General features: G+C 40.4%; 1 protein-coding gene across 1 annotated transcript in view; it reads left to right on the top strand.

Annotated features, from left to right (window-relative positions):
* The window catches only part of PRTG (protogenin), a 117,872-nt gene that overhangs the window by 69,479 nt on the left and 25,409 nt on the right, over nt 1-22,984 (top strand). The window contains exons 10-11 of the mRNA XM_039492397.1: nt 5,119-5,424; nt 7,740-7,928. Of these exons, the coding sequence (XP_039348331.1) occupies nt 5,119-5,424; nt 7,740-7,928 (495 nt within the window). The remainder of the gene's footprint in view (nt 1-5,118; nt 5,425-7,739; nt 7,929-22,984) is intronic.

Below are 22,984 nucleotides of genomic sequence, written 5' to 3'. Positions count from 1 at the left end.
AAACAATTACAAGGATTAAGCACCAAGAATAGCTCTCTTGAGGTCCATCTTAAAGGTTACAAGCAAAACAAAAGCACCTGGGGTTAGCACAGACGAGTCCACAAGCCATAAAGAAATAAAAGAGAGAACCCTAATCATGTCTTCCTAGACATTTCCTGATCTACTTACATATCTGGGGTTTCAAATGAGTAGTTTCTAGGTATGATCTGGTGATTTTTTTCATACCTGGCCACAGCTTTTTACAGCATAGTTCCAGCCCTGTCTCTACTCTCCGGGAGAACAGCACAGACAGACAAAGGGGAAGTTTTTTCCCAATTTTAAAAAGTTCTAGCCTTCCCATTGGCTCTTTTGGTCAGGTGCCCACTCCCTCCCTTTTACCTATGGACTTTTTAACCCTTTACAGGCAAAGCAAGTAGAGAACAGCTACTAACAGGGATTTTATAGATAACTGGCTTGCTGGGTGCCCATAAAATGGAGCTTCCCCTCCCTTCATTTATCACAAGGGCAGAGAAGCGGTACTTTGTCCTAGCTAAGGGAGTAGAGTTCTAGTTTACCCACCTTGCCCTGAACTCCTTGGTGGTCCAGGCAGGCACAGAAAAATCGAGGCAACACAGCACCTAAGGGCCATCCTCTCAGATAAGGAAGCCAAGTGTGTCAACCTTATGGGGAGAATGGTGTTTACTTCTGCCAACCTCCAGTTTAGAACCTCAAAGTATCGGCAAGACAGGCTCAGTTTCAAGCCCTTATTGATGAGGGCAGGCTAGTGGCCAGAACTCCTATACAAGCTGCAGTTGGTGTGGCTGAAATGGCATCAAGATCCAGGACAACCAGCATTTTGAAGTGTTGGAAACCATGGCTACGCTCTTTGGGGTTTCCTGGGAAAGTTCAAAATACTGTTGAGAATTTGCCTTATGATGAGACACGTCTTTTCAATGAGGAGATAGATGAGTTTTTGCACTCATTGAAAGACTCTAGGGCAACCCTCTACTTCCTGGATATATCTACACCTGGCCCAAAGAGAAAATATAATAAACAGCCCTACAAAGCAAGGTCTTTACCACAACCCTTCTTTCCCCAGTGTTCCTATGAGTCACCTTGCAAATAACAGAAAATGCCGAGGCCAAGATACCCTGCACCTACCATTTCATCCACAGCTAACAATCCTCACCCTCAAGATATATTTTTGACATGATACTATGGAGCTGTGAACCAATATTGATCCCATCTCCATATGATATCCCATTTCAGGAGATACCTAGCAAAAATTTCCCACAATTGGGTGACAATGACAACAGGTGGGTGCTGGACATCATCCATTCTGGATGATCAAGTTTCTCTGTGCACCTCCTCCAAAACCCATTTTCCCTATCCCTTTTTAGGGATCACTCTCACAAAGGGGATCTTCCTTCAAGATGTACAGCCTCTTCTTCAGTGAGGAATAATACAGCAGATACTTCCTCGACATCAGGAGAAAAGGGTTCTATTCAAAATATTTCCTAGCCCCAAGAGGAAAGGAGGCTTGAGACCTATTCTCTACCTGCGTCAATTCGATGTTTTTATTCACAAACTGAAATTCCACATGGTTACATTGGCATTAATAATACCATCCCTAGAAAAAGGCACATGGTTCACGACTTTCAGTATGAAAGATGCATACTTTCATGTGGCTATTCACCTCTCTCACAGATGATTGCTTGGATTTGTGATGGGCTCCCACCACTATCACTACAGAGTATTCCAGTTTGGGCTATCTATAGCTCCCAGAGTCTTCACAAAAGTGTTCTCAATAGCAGCAGCTCAGCTTAGACAAGGCAGCTCCACCATCTTCCCATACCTGGATGACTGGCTTCTGACCGGCAGGTCTCTCCTGGAAGTCTTAACGTCAGTCTTGTCACTTCTCTATCTCCAGGTTTACACAGTTTCTCAGGGATGCTAGAAGTCAACCCTAACTCGGATGCATATCATGGTATCTATAGGAGTGGCACTGGATTCAGTTATCGCAAGGGCGTACCTCCCCATGGACAAATTTTGGGCCATGGACACGCTAACAGATCTAGTTACGTGCTGCCCTTGAATCTGTTTGGATATTCCTTACTGTTCTGTTCCATATAGCATCATGTACTTATGATGATGCCATTTGTCAGACTCCACCTCTGTTGCTGGCAAGCTTGGCTCTGAACACTATATACACCGAGCGAGCACAGCATGAGAACCATAGTGACAATTCCCTCTGCGGTGAGGGCCTCTCTGGCATGGTGGAAGGACCCTGGGCATGTTGTGTGAAAGTTCCTTTTCTGTCCTCCACACCTAACAAGATGATAAACAGATGCCTCTGTAATAGGCTGGGGAGCCCATGTGGGCCATCACACAGCACGAGGCACGTGGATGCCTCGAGAAGCCAGAATGCAATTAAATCTTCTGGAGCTGAGAGCAGTACGAGTGGCTTGCGAAGCATTCCTACCATTCATACATTCCCGGCACATCCTGATAATGTAAGACAACATAACCACTGTTTTCTAAATAAACAAGCAGGGAGGGCACACTCCATCCCCCTCTGAATAGAAGCAGTCAGCTTATGGAACTGGTGCTTACAGAACCACACGTCACCTTATTGGCAGTATACCTCTCAGGAACCCAGAATTTACCGGCAGACAGCATCAGCAGACATTTTGCCACTGATCACAAGTGGGAGTTACATGATTCATTAGTAAATAGTATCTTCACTCAGTGGAGAACCCCCACTTGGGACCTGTTTGCATCTCAGGCAAACAGGAAGTGCAACATATACTGCTACAGGGGAGATAAAGGTCAGTGCTCCATGGGCAATGCTCTCCTTCTTCCTTAAATCATTTCAGTTATGCTTTCCCTCTCATTCTGCTACTATCTCAGGGTCTATGGAAGATTTGTCTAGACAGGCCACAAGTCATCCTTGTGGCCCAGGTAATTCTGGTTTCCAGGCCTCCTACAAGTATTATTCCATCCACCTATCAGTGTTTGGACCTTTCCAGATATCTAGACCCAGCACAACAACAGGTAAGGCAACTGAACCCCAATGATCTTCATCTCATGACTTGGTGTTTGTTTGGACATTGAGTTCCTGTCCTGAAGCCATGCAAATCATTCTTAACAGCAGAAAAGACTCCATCATAAAATGTTACCTAGCCTAACGAAACCATATATGCAATCGTAGAATCATAGAAAAGTAGGGCTGGAAGGGACCTTGAGGGGTCATCAAGTGCAGCCTCCTGCATTGAGGCAGAACCAAGTAAACCTAGACCATCCCTGATAGCTAAGTTCCCTGTAAGCTGTGCGGCCGTGCGGCATCCTATTTAGCGCTGTGTAGGCACTCAGGGAACCCTGGCGGGGAAGGGGAACCCCTTCCCTGGCTCCAACCTAGCCCGGCCCCCAACCTGCCACAGCCATGGCAGCTCTCCAGCTCCAACTATGCCATGGCGGCCCAGACCTGCAGGGGCCAGGAGAGGGGTGCCTATCTTGCGGCCCAGCCCCGGAGCTGCCGCAGTGAGGAGAGGTATCTCTCCCCTGCAGCCCAGCTGCTGCTGTGGGGGAAGAGAGCTGTGGGGAGTCCTCTCTCCCCACCGTAGCCCCAGAGCACCGTCCTGCACCCCAAACCTTTCATCCCTGGCCCCACCCCAGAACTCACACCCTGAGCTGGAGCCCCCCCCCATCCTCTGCCCCAGCCCTGAGCTTCTCATCCCTGGCTCCGTCCCAGAGCCTGCACCCCCAGCCAGAGTCCTCACACCCCTGTACCCCAACCCTGTGTCCCAGTCCTGAGCCCCCACCCACGCTCTGAACCCCTCAGCCCCACCTCCAACACATTAATTTTGTTGTGTCACACATCACCTCCGTATTGGTGCACATAATAAAATTCATTCCACACATGGGTGGGAAAAATTTGAGGGAACACTGCCTGATAGGTGTTCTTAAAAACCTCCAGTGATCAAGATTCCACTGCCTCCCTTAGAAGCCTATTCCAGAGCTTAATTTCCCTTATAATAAGAAAATGTTGCTAATATCTAACCTAAATCTCCCTGGCTGCAGATTAAGCCCATTACTTGTGTCCTACCTTCAAGGGACATGGAGAACAATTGATCCCCGTTCTTTGTCACAACTCTTAACATATTTGAAGACTCTTACCAGGTCCCCCTTCAGTCGTCTTTTCTCAAGACTAAACATGCCCAGTTTTTTAAACCTTTCCTCATAGGTCAGGTTTTCTAAACCTTTTACCATTTTATATCTAAACCTTTTAATCATTATTTTTGCTCTCCTCTGGATATCTCCAGAGACCGTCCAAAATAGCAGGACTATCTACTGTCTTCTTACCCTCAAGACAAAGTGCCTTTTCCTTAGCTCTCTACAGGTTCACCTGGTGGCAATTAGGCACCCAACCACAAATAGTTTTTGGATCTTTACCCATCAAGTAACAGCCAGTTACCTGATGCCTGATAGAACCTCTCTGCCAGTAAAGAACCCCTCACTGGGACAGGTACCTCTCTTATTTTGCTAGTAGCAAGAGATTAATTGTTCACTCACGCAGAATCTGTATTGTTCACAAACATCTGAAATGATCAGATATGTAACCAAAACTGTAAATTCACTGCATTTTCTTTAGCTTTGAATGGAAATCCATTCCTACCTAAAAGGATATCAAAAAAATGAAGGACTTTTATTCTTTGAGTGGAATGTGCTTCTTGTAAAGATCTCAAATGTTGAGAAAAGACTCTCTATTTCCTATGAACTGAGATCTAGTTAACATGTACACCTTATTGCTGCAACAAAAATGTGCTCATTTTGGACCCAAATGCTGTTACAGTCAACTCCTATTGAAATTAGTAGGAGACGAAGGTACTGAGTATCTTCTAGGATCAGGTTTATTATGGTCACTACTGTATACAGAAGGTATAAATATAACCAATTTCAGGTTATTTAAAAAAGAAATAAATTGGATTCACCAGACTTTCTTTGGTTGGCAGTCCAATAATATTCCAGGGAAATTTTACTGAAGGGCACAGTAAGACAGTTGCTTAAGGGGTTTGTGTTTGTTTGTTTAAGTTTTTTTCATACATCAAGCTTTGAAAACTTTATTTCCTTTATTTTTAGTTCCTTTGAGAGCTCCTGAAATCAGTTTGACAAGTCGAAGTCCCACAGATATTCTCATCTCCTGGCTGCCGATCCCAGCCAAATACAGGCGAGGCCAAGTGGTCTCGTACCGTGTGTCTTTTCGCCTCAATGCAGAAAGCACTATCCAGGTTCTGGAGCTTCCAGGGACCACAAATGAGTATCTCCTGGGAGGCCTGAAGCCCGATAGTGTCTACTTGGTTCGTATTACTGCAGCGACGAGGATAGGCTGGGGAGAAGCTTCTCTGTGGACTTCCCATCGGACCCCCAAAGCCACAAGTGTGAAAGGTGATTTTCTTTTCCTCAAATCCCTTGGATAAAAGTTCAGTGTGGGCCTGGTCCAGATCTTATTAAAGAAAATGGAAAGACTCCAACTGACTTCAGTGTGGACCAGAGCACTGTTAGAAGTTCTGAATTTTTATTTAGTGAACTTCAGATGATGATTTCCTGCCATGTTGTGCAGATTTGAAATGCAGTATTTTTCTGGGTGGGGGAGAGGGTAGGTGTTTTTGTGTTTTGTTTTTGTTTTTTTGTTTGTTTTTTTGCGTTTTGAGTGCTGCAGCAGATATTGTGTTTTGTGTGTGGAATCTCTAGAGCTCAAGCTACTCAACCTACTGGGTGTTTCAATCAATTAATTAATTTAGACCAGTCTTGCTTTTGAGGCACAATTTGAACTATACCTAACTATTGTAATTAATCTGTACTATGTGAGGCCTTTTGCATGGTGTTAAAGGCAAAGAGCTGATCTGTCACTGTGTTGGTCTTAGTTCTTTTCATATTTGATATTTACAAGTTTGACATTTAATTTTAGGGGTCTTTAAGCCATGTTTCTAAGCCAGAGGCAGCTCAAGCATGTTAGCATTTGGTCTCCTTACCAATGATGTTGAAGTCTCTTGCATAAATATTATTTAAAAAATGGAGTGCAAAAAATTGTGATTGCAAATCAGGGAATTTACACATACCAGCTGTGCATGTGGCTACTTGAAGTGAATACATCAATATAGTCACATTTGTGCCCATATTTTTCTGCATATGCCAGTCAGCCTCATTTTTTGATCCACTAGTCCTCAATCTGACCCACGGTGTTTTACTGTATTGTAAGTCAAGCTTATTACTCAGTAATAGCACTTATGAAAGCATTAAACTTCAGCAATAATATGATATTCAAAAACTTGTAGGTTTTTGTGTAAAGGTTTATTTCTTAAATGTACTTAATGAGGCAGTAGCCTAGACCACATTTGGCATTGGGGGTTGTAATCATTTATTAAATTCTTATGCTTGGGGCAGAGGGGAAGTAGGAGGTTATTATAGAATCACAGAAATGGAGGGCTGGAAGGGACTGCAAGAGGTCTTCACAAATCCATGCATTGCTGGCTATTCCTTAAAACTCTGTTATCCTCGAGGTGTTTACAAATTGATTGTTTAATAATTTGTTCTAGTATTTTTCCAGGTATTGAAGTTAGGCGGGAATTTTAGAATTCCCTGGGTCCTCTTTGTTCACCTTTGTAAAGATAGTACTGTGTTTGCCCTTCTCCAGTCCTCTGGGACATCATCTATCCTCCATGAGTTCTTGAATATAATTGCTAACAGTTCCAAGATTGTTTCAGCTAGTTCCTTAAGTACCCTAGGATGAATTTCATCAGGCCTTGCTGACTTGAATACATCTGACCCAGTGTTTCCCAAACTTGGGACGCTGCTTGTGTAGGGAAAGCCCCTGGTGGGCCGGGCCAGTTTGTTTACCTGTCGTGTCCGCAGGTTCGGCTGATCGCAGCTCCCACTGGCCGCGGTTCGCTGCTCCAGGCCAATGGGGGCTGCGGGAAGAGGCGGCCAGGAAATCCCTTGCAGCGACCCCTGTTTGAGAAACCCTAAACTAGCACGTTAGAATAGTATTTAAATAAAATTCAGCGCTTTTTCTATAGTGTCTGCTCAGGAAAGTGCTCTGATATCACAGTGATGAGTGTGTGGCAAAGCCGTGGTAGCTAAAACTCTTTCCTTTACATTTCTCTAGCAGTAGTTGATTTTGACCAGTAATGGGGGTGATTAAACTGGATCTTGGCATTATCCGGAGACTTTCAACTGCTCTGCCTTCAACTCTCTGCCTTCTGCATCTCAGAACAAGTGTATATATTCTTGATGTATAATGCAACACTTCCTTCTCCTCCCGCGCCCCGCTTAACCTTCTTGAACAAGTTATCAATTATTCCAGCTCTGAATAATTTTAAAACATGAGTAGTGACTGTTTCATTTTTATAGATAGACACCAAAGTTTAATCTGGACTTAATCTGTGCTCGGTCAAATGCATTTTGTGGGGACTTTAGTTTAAAGCAAAACTAAAATAACCTAACTCAAAGTTTAATTCTCCATTACAAAGTGACCCTTTCTGCAAGATAGCCCAGTTTGATATGCTTTTAGATAGATGGTATAGATAAGGCTGGCCTATATTATATAGTATCAATTACATAATTGTACAGCTGGGTTGGAACCAGAACCCCAGTTCTGAATAATCTTGAGCTTTGGGGTTTGAAATGTTGAATCTTGAAGAAATGTGTTTGCAAGAATTGTTTATTTCTAATATATTAAAAGCTATAATTTCTTACCCTAGCACCAAAGTCTCCTGAGCTGAGTTTGGAACCACTGAACTGTACAATCATTACAGTGAGGTGGCATCAGGACTCTGAGGATACAGCAACTATTGAAGGATACAAATTGTACTACAAGGAAGAAGGCCAGCAGGAGAATGGACCAATTCTACTGGATGCCGGTGACCTTGTGTATACTCTCAGTGGTTTGGGTGAGTACATGCATTAATTGTCTTTTCCATACTTTGTCAGGCAAAAATGACACACCCCAGAACACAGAAAATCAAGTCAAATGACATCTAAATAGGAGCTGAAAGCTTTTTTAACTTTTAGGATCATACCATAACATTCTGTGTGAGACAGCAAGATTAGGTTAGGTCACTTATTTCCCCAGTAATAGAAATCTTAAGTCTGAGCTACATTGCTGTCAAAGTAATCCAGTGCGTGAATATATATTTACCTGCTTTAAACAAAATTAGATAAATTTGTCACCATGTATAATTGGGAATATAAATTTGCCAGGTCACTTATCAGAATCTTTGAAATAGTTTTGTCCAGCAATCTATAAGGGATACAAGTCACTTTCTGAATGGAAATCTGCTTTTATATGTTCTTTGTAACTGGTCTATTAGAATTGGAAAATTACTACCAAGGATCTAGGATTTATCTCTTTCCTATTTCTAGCAATGTGTTGACTACCAACAGTTGGCTCAGCATAGTACAGTTTTAGTGTCCAATCCTGCAAATACTTGCTAGTAGGCACGGTACTTACTATCGTGCGTCATCCCATTAGTACCATAAACTGTAAGCATTTGCATGATTGGGTATAGAAAAGAAGACGCAGGGCCTGATCCAAAGCCTGTTGAAGTCAACTAGAGTCTTCCCACTGATTGTTCTTAGTGGACTTTGGATTAGACCCACAGTTCCTTGCCTACAGCGCTTATAGTCAATGTCAGTCATAACCATACAGTTCAAACAAGCAAAGTAGAGACATAGGTTGAAGGTGCCCCTGTTTATTGATGCAACAGAGGGGTTCAAATTTTCTTTAAAGATGCGGTCTGTAGTAAAATCTGCTGCAAGGCTTGACACTTCGTGTTTTTAATGTGTCAAGATGGTTTACTTTTACTTCAGACAGGATGGAGAATTAATCTTGACTAAATTATCAAAATTGACCTGTAGTCTTAACTAGGTCAAATGGCCTCTTGACCACAGCCTGATTTTCTTATCTGTTATATATAGCCCAGACACGATGTTAGGGAGAGACTGAGGAAAGCATTCTGCTCTGTTAACTGGACAACTGACCATCTGCAACCACTTCTAGCCAGAGCATCTGGCAGCAGCTGACTGTTTAACAGAGCAGTGAGACAAAAAGAGAGTAGTTTAGGAGGACATGGTGTTTCTGTGTCTTAAGAGGTAAATTCTTTTTTCTTTTGTCTTCTCATTATGCAGTTGACAAAACTATATTCCAAACACATGTAAACTTATTGACTGTGCAGCCCTTTTCACATAGAATTTCTTAGTTCAACAATTTTCCTCTGATTGGATGTGTTTCGTAGAATGATGCAAACAAAATATTTTGCCCACACACATTTTTTCCATTAAAGTGTCATCTCTGATGGTTTCTTTTACTAATAAGCATTTAGGGAGAAGTGGAAACTTCTTAGACAAATCAAATCTACACATGTGAAATCTGCAGTTTGCCAGATTGTCGCCCAAATTTTTTAAATTATAGATGTGCAAAAATTCACATTCACAATTTGTGCATGCTGTCACAGTAATTGAACACACGTGGTTTTGAAAATATGGGCCTGCATCACTAACTTACTTACAAGTATCTAAAACTGGTGACATTATGGCTCAGATTCAGGTTATATAGAATCATAGACTATCAGGGTTGGAAGGGACCTCAGGAGGTCATCTAGTCCAACCCTCTGCTCAAAGCAGTACCAATCCCCAGACAGATTTTTGCCCCAGATCCCTAAATGGCCCCCTCAAGGATCAAACTCATCAAACTCACAACCCTGGGTTTAGCAAGCCAATGCTCAAACCATGAATCTTTCCTCTCCACCTCTCCCCCATCCATCATCTATGCTGCCATAGGATGGATGTATTGATTGCATAGTATTCTTCAAGAACATTCAGAGTAAGCGCTAGTGTGCTGATTTTTAGCAACTTGTGGCTAAAGATTTATTGAATGTGCCTTTCAAAGATAGACATTCTTCTTTTTTTCCCTTACCATCTAAGAGAAACATCCAAGTCACGAAGTGCTGCATTTTCAAAGGGGTTTCCATTTGGCCTGTGAAATTTTACTTAGGCAGTTTTTCACACCTAAGTTTTTTACACTTGCTGAAGCTCAGGGTAGTTCTGCTCAAATTTCAGTAGTTACTGTAGATGCCGTACCACTTGATTTGCATTCACACACAGGCTGCATGCTTCAAATTTTGTGAACACTTAACTTTTATCCTGTCAACAGTACATGAGCAAATACTTTTGTTTACAGATGCATGTTTAGAGGATGATTCTAATATTATGCCCTGCAGTGTATGAAACCACAGAAAATTTAATCTCTTGGAGTAGACCCCCACCCAATAAAGGAAAGAATTGGTTCTTCATTTGTTGGATTTTACATGAGTAATCACAATCATTCTTGACAACGTTATTTCATTTCTGTTGCTAATTAAAATATCACTTCAGATAATTAGTTATGTGTTCATGTAATAACGAACTTGTAGGGAATTTGCTTTGCTGTACCTGGCAATATTGAGACAAATCACTCTTTAACCCATCTCCCCAGATTATCTGTTTACGGTAAACGGAATCTTAGTGGACCAGACGGCAGCTTAGAAAACTAATGTTCTCCCAACCATTTGTCTCTCCTAAGGACATGTTTTAAGGTGGTTCTCAATAAATATCAATGGTTTAAGGGACCTTCAGTATCTTCAAAATGAGTTGTAGGCATTGATAGGACATTGTAGATATATGAGATCACAAGGGAAAGGGCATGTCGAATCAGCAGTCTCAGGCAAGTTACATAATTTGGTCAATAAAAGGGTTATTCCCAAATTGGGTGAATACATGGACGCTTGTACATGTCATGATATTTGTCCTTTCCCGCTATTATGTACTTACCAGCAGCAGAGAATACAAAGGACAAGTAACGCCAGAACCTGGCAATGCTTCAGTAGCAACAGGCAATGCTGGAGGTTTTAGTGCTGGCTTTGAATCTCTTTCTCTCCCCTATCCCCTTTCTTGCTCTCTCTCTTCCCCCTGTCCTATTTTGGAGTGACCGCCAGATATTATTTTATTTTCTCTTTTGCTTCTTATTTCCCCCCCTTGCAAATAAGCACCTAATGATTTTTTTAGGAATCAGGAGCTGTGACATGATCTAATGGGACAAACAATAGGTGTAGTCCCGTATGGGACTTGTGCCTCTGGGTGAAATTGTGTGGCTTTGCACTATTCTGGGCCTAGGTATTGATATGCACTAAAGCATCTGAAAACTGGAAAACCATGCATATTATGTTGTGCATCTCCACACACACGTATGAACTATATTGGCATGTAAATGTCATTGTCTGCTGATAAAATTCTATTTGATAGCCCACTTATGAAGTTAATTTACTTCAGACTTTGACATTGCCCTCTTATTTTAGTCCATACTGATCTCCATCCTACGCAAATGATGTTCTCACATTTGTTTGTAAATCACTTATTTCAGACAAGAAGATCATGACACAGGATTTATAGGAAATGTTACTTATGCTAGAAATTTAATCCCATATCCCTCTAAGCTTCCTGTGAATATTTTTTTGTATCCCAGGTCCTATTCATGGCAGAAGGTGAGGGATACCGTAATTCTCAAAAACCTTAATACCTACTATCAGAGGGGTAGCCGTGTTAGTCTGGATCTGTAAAAGCAGCAAAGAATCCTGTGGCACCTTATAGACTAACAGACGTTTTGAAGCATGAGCTTTCGTGGGTGAATACCCACTTCGTCGGATGCAAGACCGACTGTAATTTTCACTGTAATTTCTTTCATTCTAACTCAGACTTTTGACTTCTTCCTATTATATACATTTAGAACACAAAAGTAAAATGAACAATAGCCTATGATTCCTTAATAATAGGCTGTTGGATTGTAATAACAATGTTAACTATCCCTGTGTCTCTCTCCCTAGTTATTGGTATGTCTTGAAGGTTGTTTTTCAATCCTGAGTTAGAGCCCTTAAGTACCGACGTTGTGGAGAGCCTGTTTGTATAGACTGATTTGTAGAAATTTGAAGGTATATTGTCCAGATTTAACAGTGTTTTAGGAAAACGAATTCTGTACAGAAAGTGTTTCAGGATAGAAGGCAGTATAGAGACGATCAGCTGTAACTTTTGTGCTTCAAAGAAGTTTCTTGTATTTTTTTTTATTTCTGTTAAGTTAACCATTGATACACTATGTTCTTGGACATCATTAATGCAGATGCAAATAGGTAACTCCAAGACACCTTGAATTTGCTGACACTATATATGTATCTGGAGTATTGAAAAAAAAGACAAAACTGAAACCTGCTAATTTGTAACACTGATGTAGGTGTTTTGGGGTTTTTTTTAGCCTACCTGGAATGCAGATTTTCAGGAATATGGATTATCTGACACCAGATTACACTAAAGACCATTGGAATAGGCTGGTTTCTGATTGGCTTTTTGGCTCTAGAGTTTCATCTTCTTACTTTTCATAAATCTAACTCTAGGCTACTTTGCAGCGGCTGTATTTATCAGCCTGGCACTTTCCTCTTCTGCTAGGTGTAGAGTTTGATTCCCAAGCTGGGTCTCTTTCACCTTAGCCCTGGTCTACACTTAAAATTTTGGTCAAAAATTTCACACCTGTGAGAGATGTAGCTATGCTGACCTAGCCCCCAGTGTAGATGCAGCTAGGGGGACAGAAGAATGCTTCCATTAACCTAGCTACCATAGCTCAGAGAGGTAGGGTTCCTGTCCTGGCAGAAAAGCCCCTTCGGTCTGTGTAGGGTGCAACTACACTATGGGGTATGCCAACATAGTTATGGCATGGTAGCTGTGCTCGTATAGTTACTATAGTGCAGACACACCCTCATGCCAATGTGGTTTGGGTGTGTCACAGAAGAGAGGTACTTTTGTGGCTGTGGAAGCAAGCAAAGAATAGACAAGCTGTGTCCTCACCTAGGCTTTGCATCACAGACATATCTGTGCATGGAAAGCATTTCACTTTCCTGCTCGAGGGTCAATGTTACACACTGCAAAGTCAGAGGGAGTCTCCTTTTCGCAGGAAGAATGTTGGCTGAACTCGTACGATGATTATTGAGTAATATTTTAAAGTCAGTTCTTTGGGAGTAGCACCAGTGTGCCAGGTGGAGGGACAGAGGAACGCTTGGAATTGGGATGCCAACAAGAGAGAGGTTAAATGTTAAACATGTTAAGATTGATTAATATTAAATGTCACTTCAAATTCTCTCTCTCTCTCTCTCTTTTTCTCATTCTCATATTGCTTCCCACCGTATGTTGCCAGACTAGACCTCCTGCCGCAGTGTAGGTCTGCCCAGTCACCCCTATTTATTTTTAACTGGATTATTTGCCATGATAGTCACCATGTATATGGAATTAAACATTCTGACCGGATCCATGCCTGTCACTCTCAAAATAAATATCCCCAGCTTCATGGCAACATTTGTTTATGTTAATGGTCTTGGCATTTATTTTTCAGCAGCAGACTGTTTCCTAGTTCCAGCGTAAAATTCCATTAACATTATTACTTGAATTTACCACAAGAACAGACCTTTGGGTGCATGCTATGCATTTTTGCCTCTATTTTTAATTCTTCCTTTGCTCCCTCTTGCTCTAGGAAGTTCTGACTCCTACCAAAGAAACTGAGGTTGTGACACTTTTTGTAAACCTGCTCTTCCAGCCTTTGTTTCCATAAGGTTTCAGAGTAAAGGCGGTCAAGGGATCAGATTAGTTTTCCTGGTAGAGGTATTTGTTTGGGGAGCTTTCCACTGTGCAGCACAGGAGAGGGAGTGGTGCAGTGTGAAAACCAATTAAAACAAAATAAAGGAAATGGATGTAAAAAGACACAAGTTCATTTCCCCTTATTAAAGATCTTCAAATTACTCTTTCAAAATTATTTTCAAATTGCTGCAGCTATAACATGCTTGGTGTTGTAAGCATAGGCAGATAGGCCCTGTTCATGCTGTATCTGAAACTGTTCTATCAATCTGGAACAGGCTGACAGTGTTTGACTGAAACAGTTCACCTTGTTAGTGGTTGTTGCAGAGAGAGGGCTAAGTGGGTTCTACTGACTGATTACCCTGCCTAGATATACTGGAAACAGGAATGGGTCTCTTGAGAGACAGAGATAGAAGGCTTACGATTGGCCAACTAAAGGTAATAATTGGAGGTATACCTATCTCCTAGAACTGGAAGGGACCTTGACAGGTCAAGTCCAGCCCCTGCCTTCACTAGCAGGACCAAGTACTGATTTTGCCCCAGATCCCTAAGTGGCCCCCTCAAGGATTGAACTCATAACCCTGGGTTTAGCAGGCCAATGCTCCAACCACTGAGCTATCCCTCCCCCCTCCAACTGCAGGTGGAAGGTTTGAAATCAACTTTGTCACCTTATTGTCAACTTTTTTTCTTACCCAAGCTAAAGGAAGGGGGTGAGTTTTGACTCTGCATAATGTGTGGATTTTGTTTTACGGCACGTTGAGATAGGCACCTGCTCCTGTTCTTACACTCTTCACTCTCTCTCTCTGCTTGTGTTTTCAGTACACACAACCACTGTTCCAGTCCAATGCCCTCACCACAAAACCATGCTAGTAATAGCCATGCTTAAATACATTGAAACAAATTAAGCATAGATGGCATGAGGAGATGCAAATTGTCCCTTCTTGTGCCATCCAGGCTGCTGCATTTTGAGGAGAGGAAGGGTTGTGGTTGTAGTTGTAGTTTTGGTTGTATTTTTTTTTAAGTTGTAGTTTAGTTTAGTTTAGTTTCTTTGTAGTTGTAGTTTCATTGTTGCTGTGCAGTAACAATTGCACCTTGTATAGGACAGCTCTAATTAGAATCCCAGAAAGTTTGTTTATTTTTTAAAAGCAACCAGCTCTAGCCAATTCTTTGATGCAGTGGTTCTCAAACTAGGGCTGCTGCTTGTGTAGGGAAAGCCCCTGGCGGGCCGGGCTGGTTTGTTTACCTGCTGCGTCCGCAGGTTTGGCCGATCGCGGCTCCCACTGGCTGCGGTTCGCTGCTCCAGGCCAATGGGGGCTGCGGGGAAGCGGCGTGGGACAAGGGAAAATCAGGTGCTGAAGGGAGTGGTTTTAAGTGCCATGTTTTTGAAACCCAGGGGTTTTCCATTCTTAACCTTCCCAAAAATGTTGTGTCCGGTATATTTCCATGAAGTAAAAAGTTCTATCCTTACATTTCATGGTGGATTTCCCTATTTATGACAGCTCATTGCTGGCAGTTATGCCACATGGCATTCTGTAAAACACAGTACAATAACTACTGATCTTGACTCCTTATGCTTGAGTGTTGCATGTTGAGTCAGATTTTCATAGCTAGTGAAAATGTTGACATGACCGAAGTTCACCATTGTTTAACAAAAATTAAAATTAATCCATACTACACTGGTTCTCAGTAACGATCAACAAAGAGAGCTTATTTAATTGGTTATGTGACTAAAGGATATACTGGTGTACACTGTATCTATATTGTAGACATTGGAAAGACATATTTACATTGTTACATAGTGGAAAGTGTGTTAATAGCTCAGTAGGTGACCAGGACAAATATTATCATTTATTACCACTGTTTACAGCTGGTCAGCCTGGTGTTTACTCACCCTGATTACATACTTAAACTAAACCTCTTATCTATTAATTCTCCTGATTGTGTATAACAAGCTTGCTACTGTACTTATCAGCTAAAACATAAGGGATTTGGGGGAGAGGGGGAGTCAGTTTTACTGCATAGTGATAAAACCAAGGCTCTAGAAGTAGACTGGGAGCATTTAAAGGCACCCTTTGCCTCAGCTGGTTCTGATCTCTTGCTCTCCCCGGGATCAGGGTAGTATAATACATGTGTGTGTTTAACAAAAATAAAACAAAACTCTCCAGCTAGTCCTGATAGGATACTGCGCCTCAGTAAGCAAAGAGATATTATACTCCTTACTTTATGATTATAAATTGTAGACCTGTCATCACTTTTAAGTATGAGCCTGTCTTCTAACCTCAGACACTGCATATCTGTTTGTTTTATTTATTTATTTTTTTGGACTTTCCCCCAGACTTTAAAAAAAAAAAAAGATTTTAGAGACTACACTAGACATATAAAGGACAGAGGTTTATTAAAACTAGATTTCCTTCAGCTGTAAGACATTGAGGCAACATGTGCTTTGGAAAGCCTTATTCCTTCCATTCATGTTATTACTTTTTGGAGGCCTTAATTCTGAACATAACAGGTGTTGTGGGTTTTTTGTTTGTTTTTTTTATGGTAGGAATTTGCAAACTTGTACAGTATTTTGCCATTAAGTATAGGTAAAACTCCAATCAATCAGGCTCCAACTGTCAGTGAGAAGTTGTGTCCTAGAGTTCCAGTGACATAACCAGGCCTTGAATGTACAAGCATTAGCGTGGGTGGTGGGGAAAGGGAAGGAATCAAGAATCTCTTTCACAGCATGCTTAATTATGTAATTTTTAGCACATGTGAGATTTGACGTGCACCAGGACAGTCAGGTGCTAAATATCATAAGGCTTCACAGTGAGAATAAACTGAGCTGATGTGCCCAGCCAGGCTAAATTAGTCATTTGCAAAATTACCCACTTCTTATGTTCTTTTTTTTATGACAAAAATAACGCCCCCTAAAACGTTAAACTGATTCACTCTGTTGGGATAACAAATTGCATTATCCTGCTTGTAAATCTAATTCTCACAGAGTCAAATTCAGACTTCTTGTAATTGGGTGCCACTTTGTTGGACCCTGTTGGAATGGCATTCACTAACTAGTTTAACCACCAGTATATGACATGGAGAGCGAATCCTGGATAAATGTCAGCTTGTTCTGGCCATATTTGTCAAGAAACACCAGAAAACTACCAGCTGCCAATGTGGCATTTTTATTATATAACTCAGTGCCAGACTCTTACTGATGTGGCCACTTTCCTCTCTGTGTGGTTGTATGACTGTACTTGGCTCATACGCTGAGTACCTGTGCATATTTGTCTCAAAAGCAAATATATTGAGCCTTACCTATTCTTTTATGGTATCAACCAACATTGTTTAATTTGGATGATCACAAGACACTGTTTCTGCCATATTTGCTATTAATTCGAGTGTTCATAAAGAATGCTAAACCGTGAAATTTGTGAAAAATCTAGCAGAACAAATACATCACCCTTCATTTTGCTTTTGAAAGTAAATTTTATTTTATCCAATTCATTTATAATGGAAAGCTTTAATTAAAGTTTAATGTATTTGTCAATTTTAAATTACACCATCAGAACTCTGTAATTTACTGGTTTATCCTGTAATCAAGTTTAATAGTTCTAAAATACTGAAAGCTATAACATCTGCATAAGCAACATATCTGTTTCGATATTGATTAGGGTGTTACTTCTGACAAACATGACAAACACTCATTTAAAAAAACGAGTAAGCTCTAGGCTTCTTTGGATTAAATGTAAGGCCATTGAATGGCTTAAAAACTAGCTGAAAACGATTTATCTGCCTAAATGATAGCCACTATTTTGGGGGCTGAAAGTTGCATTATTGCCTTCTCAACTGTGTAGTTAAGTTTCCTTTTGAAAACCGGCAGTTTGTGTGTTGGAGAGAGACTCTGATTTTATTCTTTGTATGTAACTGCTCTAAAAGTGTGTGTGGGGAGGGGTTCAGTCTGAAACAGTAAATTAGGTCTACTGTCATTACTTACAACATGCGCTGATTTCTGTTGTAACTCATTTTAACTTACAAGGCTTGTTTTTCTGTAAAGAGTGGAGAAAACAATTCTTTGGCATTAAATATGTACAGAGCACATAGCGCTTGAACCCCAGCACTGGATAGAGATTTTCTGTACTGGTGCAACTTCACTTCAAATAACTAAACAGGGTATTAAATCCAGCTAAGCAAGGCCCCCTGAGTAGACAGTGGTAGCTATCAGGAAGAAGGAAGTTCCATTATTTCAAGTGACAATGCTTTGCAAGAATCCATAAAATACGAATGAGAAAACACAGGCTTTGATATGCCAACAGCAGAAAATACCATGGAGACTAAAAGGGGGTGGAGGAGGCAGGAGACATGTCTACTCAAGTGGCATGAAGGGCAGTTACCTGCAATGAAGATCTGTGTTTTTTTTTCCTACACCCCCAGCTGCTACCCCAGCTGAAATATCAGATACAGTTGTTTCTTTAGGGACAACAGAGAGGCCGAATGTGTAGCAACTGTTTGAAGAACTGGATTAAAGGATTTCTCTTGAAGCTAAGAGAAGGGATGTTATTTGCATTGTGCCTGGAGATAAGCCACTGGTTTCTAATGCAGCAAACTGTATCCCCTTCAAGTACTTAAATGTAAAATTTTTCCGCAGGTATGAGAGTGCATAGAATCTTGAAGAAAACTCTTTCTTGGCATTTCTGGTCCTAGAGACTCCACCATTTAAAAATTAATATGTATGGGAATTCAGAGAGGAATATTGTGCTATACTGATTGGGTAACAGTTATGCTTTATGCAAATAGTATTCAGTCACTCGCTGGGCAGAAAATTAGTTTATTTCATGCAAAAATACAGTGAGCATCATTTCAAACTAAACCACTGAGATTTCTTGATTATTTTAAAAAAGTCGTTAATTTTAAATATCTCTTTAACTGAAGTTTTAAAAAAATAAATGTTCTTATATTGCTGTATTTTGAAACAGACACTGCTCTAGTCTATTGCTAAATAATAATCATTCCTCTGACAGAATGCTTAATCTTTAGCATGCTTCAACTCCCTATTATTAAAAGAAGCCAGTTGAAATAGAAGTAAATGATATTAATTTTTCATAATTTCTTACAAAGAAGCGACTACTTACAGTGCTGTTACAAAAGTTGCTTTCCTTGTTCCAGTAAAACTTTTAAATATGTGGATTTGTTTTTCTAAAGCACATATATCTGGGCAATATTATTTAATTCACTTTTTAGTGGACTTAAGTATTTTACTAATGAAGGCCCAAATTGTAAAGCAACAGCTCCTTGGAGAAGGCTTAGAGAAAACTCCTGTTGTAGGAAATTAAATAAACATTGTCCATTAATCATACTGCATGTCAGCCACCAGACCTCTCTCTCGATTGTTCTTGGTGAATGTGAGGAACCATTAGATGTGTGAGGTCCTTAAAGGTCTGAGTAAGTCAAAGGGGAAGAGTTTAAAAAAATGCCACCATTAGCACATGAAAGAGTCTTCAGAGTGGACAGAAGAAAACATTTGCTGTATAGGGCTAGTTACATTTCTTAATTTTTTCTCCTCTTTTTTTCTTTTTTTCACTTCATTTGTTTAACTAAAGTCCAGATGTGATCAAAATGTTAGGGTCAGTGATAAATTTCTGCTGGATTTTTGTTGTCCAGGAATTGATACTTGAGCACTTGTGATAAAGTTGTATGGGAAAGTTAATACCTTGAGTTTGCAAAAAGCCCCGGGTTTGTTGATAAGCAAATACACTTCTAAGGATAAGCAAATATGCTTTCTGGGCATTCACATGCCTGGAATAATACCTTCCTTACATCATACCATGTAGGTAATGCTACATGAAGCAATTTTCACCATTGGTGAAATATGTATTTGTGGAAAAGCAAATTATTTTTCAGTTTTGCCTGGGTTTCTTTTCCGGTGGGGGGGGGGGGGAAGCAATTTTGGCAGATGGGAAAGGGTGTTTTTGCTGTGGAGTAGAAAAATTGCTGTGAAATTTCTCTGCAAAACCTTTGAGTTGTGCTTGAAATAGCTTCATGGAAACTTAGTTTTGAACAAAAAGTGGAATGTTTGCATCCTGCATTCCCCACTGCTGCCCTCCTCCCCCCACAAATAAAAATTTCTGTGGTCAGTGTTCGAATGGCAAAATTGTACTGCCCTGAGTCAAACTGGTCAATGCTTGCAAAGCAAAGATGTTTAACATAGTTATAGAAGTAGGACAAGGGGAATTTATTAGTTGACCCATGCTTAGTAGAATACGAAGTACTCCCTGAGCCACATTTTCTGCCTGTAGTGTGCACCCATTTGCATACACAATGGCCTTCTAAATGCACAGATGTGGTAACTGTGTATGCAAAGGAGTACAAAATGGCATGTACATACTTCTTGAAAATTTGGACCTGGGTGTAATGCACAATAGTACAGTGAGATGATCTGAACAAATCTTCCTCAATAAGGAAAGCTGAATCATGCTTTGAATTCAGTGTAATAATAATACCTGATAGAAAACATGAAAACATTCAAACTGCGGAACTGAAAGGTAAACTATTCAGCTTAAAGTGCATGCACTATTTGGATGGTATTCAATCAGATTTCAACAATCCTCCACTTTCTCCTTTTGCTTGGGCCTACCTCCTCTGCAGCTGCTTTAAGACCTGCACTGGAACATACAGTCTTTCCTATCTGAAACCAGGGAAGGAAAGCCAAAGGGATGCAGGCATTGATAGACCCTGGCCCTAATAATATATTTCCTGACTATCAGCGATACTACAGTTATTTGCATCAATTTCTCATATTTTTACTCTTTATTATTATTATTATTATTATTTTATTATACCAATAATACTGTGTTATTATCCATAGCTACCAGAGAGCTTCACAAGATGGGCAAGTGTTATAATCCCCATTGTACAAATTGGGTAACTGAAGCACAGAGACGATAAGGGGGAGAATAGCTGAGCAGTCACAGCTATTATTGACCAGCATGAGTTTTTATTGCTCATCATTTCCAACAATCAGCGCGTAAATGACCTGCCCAAGGCCCCATGGAATCAGTGGCAGAGGTGGGAATTGAACCAGGTCTCCAGATTCACAACCCTGTGCTCAGCTGATTAGATCACAGCTTGTTCTTTAAGGGCACTTCCCTCATTGTTGGAATTTATATTATGGTTATTACATCCCTAGTGTTTTCTGGATAAATAGCTTTTGGCATCATGATCACACCAATCTCCTTCATGAATGGCAAGGGGCCAAAACAATCACTTGTTCATCTTTCTGGGAGAGAGGAGATGGTTTCAAGTTATGACAGCCATTTATTCAAGTTGTCTTTTCCTGGATCGGGCACTGGAGTAATAACATGAGGCACGCTGCACTTTCTGTGCAGTAGATGGTCAGACGTGACTACAGTAGTTTGTTTATGTAGTGGGAATATATGTACAGAGCACCAGTTGTCATATCATCTAAGTATCAAGTATGTGATGAGCATTATACACCTGTAGCTATTGCTGTGGTGGTGTATCAGAAACAGCTCTCCTATAATTGACCATGGATAACCCAACTCTAATTAATCCGACTTCAGCTACAGGAACATTGAATTTGTTAGACCCCAATCCTACTAATAGGAGGCACTGTTGACAGTGAATAGACCAGGGCCAGTAGATTTAGAGTCTACTCCTTGCTCTGCTACTGGCTTGCTATGTGACCTTGGGTGAATCACTTAACTTCCCTAGGCCTCAGTGTCCCCATCATAAAATGGAAACTCTTAGAGATGTACAAATGAAACTGGTTAAATATGAGCTAAGTGGTATTTTGTTTATTTTATTTAAGTAATCAATCAGCCAGTCTAGCAAAGTTTTTTTTGTCATGGCTCAAGTTTCTAAATGGTGTATAAACCTTCACATAAAGAGCCATTGAGGCAGGAGTTGTTTGAACTTTGGTCTTTTTTAAAATCAAGATGCTAATATATCTTAGATCTAAATCTTGAATGTATTAAGAAAGATGAATAAAAATAACTTTTGACTGTGGTTAGCAACTTTCAGATTTTTAGTAGAATATTTGACACTTTGCTCTATTCCAACCCCATTCCAAAACGACCTCACTTGGAAGAAAATTGTGGGAGGAATTTGAATTACTGCTGATCTTAAAAAAAATTTCCTGTGGAAACTTCCAATTTTTCAGCCAAAAACCTCAAACACAAGATTTCAGCTAAAATCTTTTGGATTTTTGGCTGGAATATTTTGAAAAAAACAACTTTTTTTTTTTTGTGTGTGTGGAAAACAGACCCTTTCTGTGGAAACATTTTGTTTTTTTCATAAAACCAATATTCTGTCAAAAACAGTTGTGATGGAAAATTTTGAATCCTCTGTATTCCAGTTTATAATACCAAGAAACACATCCTTAGAAGCATGAAAGCATATAAACGTATCTGGAAAACGGACACACACAGTCAGTGAAATTATGTTCCAGTCTTCTAAATTTGTGGACTTCTCCCCTTCCCCCCCCACCCCCCGTCAAAAGTCAATTACTTTTTAATTTTCATGTGTCTACTCTATATAGAATATATCCTTTAAAGAACAGGACTATCCGGGGCTCAAAACATTTTGATCCATTTCCAAATAGTGGGAAATAACTTGTTTGCCTTTACAAAATATGCAGAGAGGGGGCAGCCCACAAGGAGTAAAGATACAGCAAGAGTCTGTACTGTCAGTCAGAGGAGCTTAGGATTTCCAAAAAGCTTCAGGTGGCCTAAAAACCTGTCAGACTACCCCTTTTGCTACTGCTGCTGCTTTTAAAAGACAATAAACAACATTTGGGGAAGCATATCAATGCTTAGAGCAAAGCTTAGAGAATTAAACTGCTGTTCAGTGAAGAGGAGGAAAAGATTTGAGTGCCTGAGAACATTAGGGCCAACTTCAGTGCATGGAAATGAGGTATGCCCATTTACACCCGCAGGAAGTTTAGCTCGTAGTGTTTCCCAAAAGACTCAGAATTAAATACTTTTTAAAGCTCTGTTAACATTATGTGTTTGACTAAAACTCATAAAAGCAACAACGTTAGCTTGACCTGCTACTCCGCTTAGAAAATATTCTGTAACTCATTTTTGTGCATAATCCTAGGACAGAAGAGCCTGGGCCTGCAAAGAGATGAAACTATTGTTGAAACAAATTTTTAGATGGAATCGATTTTATTCTGAAAAGTTAATATGGTTTTTGTAGACCAGGAGCAAAAAAAACCTGGCCACTCAGAGGAGTATCCTTACCAAATTTTAGACTGCTTGAAAATTCCTAAGAAACAACAAAATTAAATTCATGCATCTCAGGC

This window comes from Mauremys reevesii, linkage group 10 (assembly GCF_016161935.1).
Source record: "Mauremys reevesii isolate NIE-2019 linkage group 10, ASM1616193v1, whole genome shotgun sequence".
NCBI lineage: Eukaryota > Metazoa > Chordata > Testudines > Geoemydidae > Mauremys > Mauremys reevesii.
The sequence above is the reverse complement of the archived record's forward strand: the minus strand, read 5'-3'. Positions and strand labels throughout refer to the sequence as shown.